The sequence below is a fragment of the Phaethon lepturus genome, unplaced genomic scaffold, assembly GCF_000687285.1.
Source record: "Phaethon lepturus isolate BGI_N335 unplaced genomic scaffold, ASM68728v1 scaffold11444, whole genome shotgun sequence".
Classification (NCBI taxonomy): Eukaryota; Metazoa; Chordata; class Aves; order Phaethontiformes; family Phaethontidae; genus Phaethon; species Phaethon lepturus.
The window spans coordinates 82,786-87,945 of NW_010534014.1; the positions used below are offsets into that span (position 1 = coordinate 82,786).

General features: G+C 42.6%; 1 protein-coding gene across 1 annotated transcript in view; it reads right to left on the reverse strand.

Moving 5' to 3' along the window:
* Positions 1–4,818, reverse strand: part of NDE1 (nudE neurodevelopment protein 1) — an 11,017-nt gene extending 6,199 nt beyond the window's left edge. Inside the window, exons 1-2 of the mRNA XM_010285389.1 lie at positions 4,691–4,818; positions 3,447–3,600 (exon numbers count right to left, since the gene is read on the reverse strand). Of these exons, the coding sequence (XP_010283691.1) occupies positions 3,447–3,600; positions 4,691–4,776 (240 nt within the window). The 5' untranslated portion in view covers positions 4,777–4,818. The remainder of the gene's footprint in view (positions 1–3,446; positions 3,601–4,690) is intronic.
* Positions 4,819–5,160: the final 342 nt, after the last annotated feature.

The window sequence follows — 5,160 nt, forward strand, 5'->3', positions numbered from 1 at the left end:
CCTCCCCAGGCTGCAGGTGGAGATCTGCTCCCCCATGGAGCTCCATGGGCTGCAGGGGCACAGCCGGCCTCACCATGGGCTTCACCATGGGCTGCAGGGGAATCTCTGCTCTGGTGTCCGGAGCACCTCCTCCTTCACTGACCTTGGTGCCTGCAGAGCTGCTCTTCTCACTTATTCTCACGCCTCTCTTCCACTGCAGCTGCACAGCTGATTTTTTTTCCCCCCTTCTTAAATATATTATCCCAGAGGTGCTACCACCACCACTGATGGGCTCGGCCTTGGCCAGCAGTGGGTCTATCTTGGCGCCGGCTGGCACTGGCTCTGTCAGACATAGGGGAAGCTTCTGGCAGCTTCTCACACAAGCTGCCCCTGTAGGCCCCCGCTACCAAAACCTTGCCATGCAAATCCAACATAGTGGCATTGTCCAAGTCCCTTCAAAGGCAGAGGTAGATGCCGTGATGTTTTTTTGAGAATCAGCTTACATATGGTGAAATGCCAATAAAGCCAATTGCTCACATACTTTTGGGCTGCCAGCAGACAAGAGCTCCTCCTGTCACTCCTTATCAAACAACGGCGCTGGGGAGCAGTTCCCAGCCTCCACAGCACAGGGCCATTCCTTGCTCTCCCAGTCAGCGAGACTCAGCATAATTTCCAAGCCCCAAGAGCTTTAGCAACACACAGAGCAAGATGCAAGAGAATCCACATATTTTCAACTCTATTAGAGAGTCAAGCAGTACTTAGGTGCCTAAATAATAGTAAAAAAAAAAAATCCAAGTGTGACACTATTACACACTGCTGGAACCAGCAGGATTCTCCACTGCCCCTGTGGTTTTATTAGTCCAAAGCAAGCTCAGAGTTCTAGATCACAAAACATTGCAGGTGCAGTTATGCAACATGCTTTGGATGTGAACCTAAAACAAACTCTGCCTCCCTTTATAACGTGTACACAAGGGAACATTTAAGAGAGGCACAGACAGGGAGGAAGGCTTAGCTTCTCCATCAAATACCTCTCTCCTGCTATTGCTACTGTATGTGGAATTAGCTCCACATCATATGACAGGGAAAGCTTCACAGCACACCATCTACTGCAACACTTTACACTCCACTATCAGACCACTTCAACAAGGCAGATATTTTTTTTGAAACCCCAAGATTGCTGTATAAGTAGCATTCCTGAAGTGCTTTCTCCATCCAGAACTTAAGTACAACACACTTGAATAGTCACTGAAAACAAATCCATGCACTGGAATTTGAAAGCCATGGCATGTAGTCTAGCATGACTGATAATTTGAAGACATCTATTTTAGCACATGAAATGTACAGACAAGGAGGAAGGAAAGAGATACCCATTCTGAATTAAGAAATTGTTATTTGATTACAGTGTGGTGACACTATTCCATATCTCTGAAGCAGAGTTACATGCTGAATTTAAGAGCCTCCAAGCTCTAAGAGGCAGATTACTTTCAACTACCTTTTCAGGACACTCTAAACAAACCCTCCAAAGCATTATTTCAATTTATTTTTAGGTAGCGTGATCTCTGGTTTCAGAGGGGGAGCAAGCACACACACACACGACTCAAAAGCCACAAGCTGTGTGGGCCTGGCAAAGTTCACTAATGTTGACCCAGATGCAGACACGGACCTTTGATGTGCTCAGTTAACATGCTGCTCAATAGCTTCACGAGTTTAATGCTTTGCTCTTGAATTGATTCAGATAAAAGACCAGAACTGCAAGGTTCAAGTCTTTGTTTTTAGACAATTGTAATAAACTATCAGCTGATCTGGCTATCAATGGAGTCTCTGTTCCTTCACTGCAAGCCATTACTGCAGTTTTCAGGCTTCATGAATAGCCAATTGTTAAAAGGTTCGTTTCAAGCAGAATATTTTTTAATAAAATTATCTACTGTGAAGAATAATTTAAGGTTTTCTGAAATATCTTTACCCTCCCCTTTTTGAGGTTTTGTTTCCTACTATTTTAATTCTTAACTGCTTTGGCTGGTTCATTGTCCCCTCCTCTCATCCTAGCTCCTCTAGAGAAAGAAAGGAGTCCACATCCTCCTCAATTAAATGAGCTACAGGTTTTATTTTTGTCAAACTTACGCCTTCTCCCCAAACCAAACAGCTTTCATGGGTTTATGTGGCTACACGGAACAGCAGACCAATACTCCATACAACATGCAGAGCATTTAATACAGCTAAGGCACTAACACAACAAGAACAAAGATCAGTGCAACATAACAAATACAATGAAAAAAGCCTTGGAGGTTTTGCTGTCAAAAATCAGCGGGGGCGATCACTAAGTTGGTGCTAGAGAGACAGGACACCTGCTTGGAACAGAAGAGTATTTCCTTAAGACAATAACTTGGGACAACAGTTCAGACAAAAGGCATTGCAAACCTGGATTAATCTACTGATTAATCACTTATACAAATAACTTCACTTCCATTAGCTATTATTGCATCAAATTGAGAAGCGTAATTAAATTAATCTCTGCTTCCACAGATCTTGACCTAGCCCTACAAAATACAGTGTAGGGTTTATTGGGTGACTATAGCTCACCTTTAAGTAGGCCTAAAAGATAAAATTTTTAAAAGGCACACAAATTTCAGTGACAATTTTTTTTAAAGTTTAAGAAAACTTACCAGTATTTCCTAAACCTGTCATCCTGCAGAGGACCAGCAGCATCTTTAATGAGACTGAAATGAGGCTGACTCACTCTTCATAGGATGAAGAGTCACTCTTAAGTGACTCTTAAGTTCCATCTCAATAAGTTCATATCCCTTATGTTATATAATTATGGAAGTTAATGCTTTTCAGCCGGTTCTTAGTTTCACAGAAGGCTAACCAAGTGTAAAGAGGATAAATTATTTTTCCCCAAGTACAGATAGATTCAGTAATGAAACCAGGACAGAACTGTTTTATGCCTCTCCATTCTGTGTGTTACTGCTACTTCCCAGCTTATTTGGAGTGCCAGTTAATACACAACTATGTAAAAAGGATTTAAAACTGAGTTTTCTTATGGAATGCAAGAACACAGCTGAAACGTTTATATTTTGATTGTTCTGCAATATTATCTGTGTCTGCACAACTCAGCAAGCAAGCTGTGCACAAAAGCGCTAAGTAGATGGAAGAAAGAATAAAACAGCAGCTCTGTTATGTTCGTGTTTACTCTCCACTCTACAGCAAACAATTTTCTCCCATCTCAAATCTATCCTGCAACACAGCCACAACCTGCAAACATGGGTTCAGGAATATTACCAAGGCATTCAGCACCCTCAAAGCAGACAACAGAAATTTTTCAAGACTTTCTTTTTCGCAGTTTTCTGTTCAATTTCTTTTTAGTGCTGAAGGTCCCTGTCCCCAAGGCAAGCTGAAACTGCACATGCCTGTCTCATGCACCTTTGCACTTAGGATGTACAGATACTGTATGCATCATCCACTCTTACCTTAACTGACTCCAGTTCCATTCGCAGACGATTGTTTTCTGACAGAAGGTCTCTGTTTCTGGACTCTGTTTGCTGCAGCTGAGTCTCCAGTTCAGCTTCATACTCTCGACTCCCTTCTTGGAATTCACGCAATTCCTCCTGTGTATTCTCAGCACTACAGAGCAATTCCAGCAACAGAACTCATCATAATGAATGAAGAAAAAACCCAAATCTCTCTTGTACACTCAAGGTAAAAAAAATATTGCCCTTTAACACAGAAGGCTGTATACCCTTCTCCAATATACACATTCAACAAGAAGAGAGGACCATAGGCAAATGTTTCCCCATCAAGCATGGAAAGCCACCTCACAGCAAACTGGTAAACAAATTAAAAAAAGCCCAAACAGATAGAAAAATCCCGAAGTCTGTCTTCACACTAGAGGTGTTGAGGACATATGGAGTCTCTTTAGCTTGTACCTTGTCCACTACCATCTGCGTATTTAATCTGTTATTCAATTCAGTTATTTATATGAAAATATGAACAACACCATTTTTGATCAGCAATAAAAAGTAAGAAAAAGAGAAAGATGGAAGGAAAGATGTTCTTATATTCTTAAACAATTCTACTGAAATAATCCTCCAGCAAGCTAAACAAGCACCACCAAAAGGTCTCAACACCTGGTCTGAGAAAGGACCCACCAACATCAGCATCTAAAAAGCTTAGATTTTTTTTTTCACCTTTTACTGCATTTAGAGCAACATACTGAGCTAAAGTATGAAAGGGAAGAGCTAAAATTGTCAGACAGGGATTCTCCTCCATCTGCCTGCTGACAGGTATTCTGACAAATACCATTTCGATCAACCTGCTGACAAACCATTCTCGATCCACGCAGAGATATGAAGAGTGAACAACAGCATCTCTCTCTGCAATGGCCCGGATCATTCACCCCCCAACAAGGTTCTGCAGTGAGTTACGTTTACCCCAGCTGCCCACAGACTGCAGTCAGAGGCACAATTTCAGCACACACAGTCCTACTCAAACCACAGCAGGGACCAAAACCAGCAGCGCCACAGCAGCACAGATTCACTGCTCAAATAAGCATAAAGGACTCTGGGCTGCTGTAGTTTATGCAAAAGCATTGCTGCTACCATTCAAGATAGCTGAACCACCTTGAATTTGCTGCCCTATGTGGTGCTATCTATGTCTTTGCATTCAGTGTTATGAACCTGTTGAACAACTTAAAGGAATGAAGCCACTGCCTTACCACTGCTTGTATTTCATAGCCAACTCTTTCCAGTATCTGGTTTCTTCTTCCACTGAGCTGAAGTGATGTCCTTCTGAGTCTTCCATGATGAGTCCTTAAACTTTAAAACTGCTATTTCTTTTCCCCCCCTGGAAAATTAAAGGATCAAGCATAAGAACTAATGCAGTGAGCTGCATCAGTACTTTTTGCTGTAGAGCAGTGCATCCCTCCTCCCCAGGGAGTCACTGCACACCTGGAGAGCCAAACCAAAGGCCAGCTTTGACAGGGCCCTGTCAGATATATCACAAATGTGAAAGAATCGCTAGTGAGTGATCAGGTCTCTTTGCCCAGTTCTCCCAAGGCTGCTGCATGCTTACACCACATCCCCAGCAGTGAGCACCTTCCCCACCCTCTTGGGGAAGAACAGAGCACCAAACCTCAAACTTTAGCTGCAGCTGTGCCAAAACACACAGAGCACAAGTGAAAGAGGA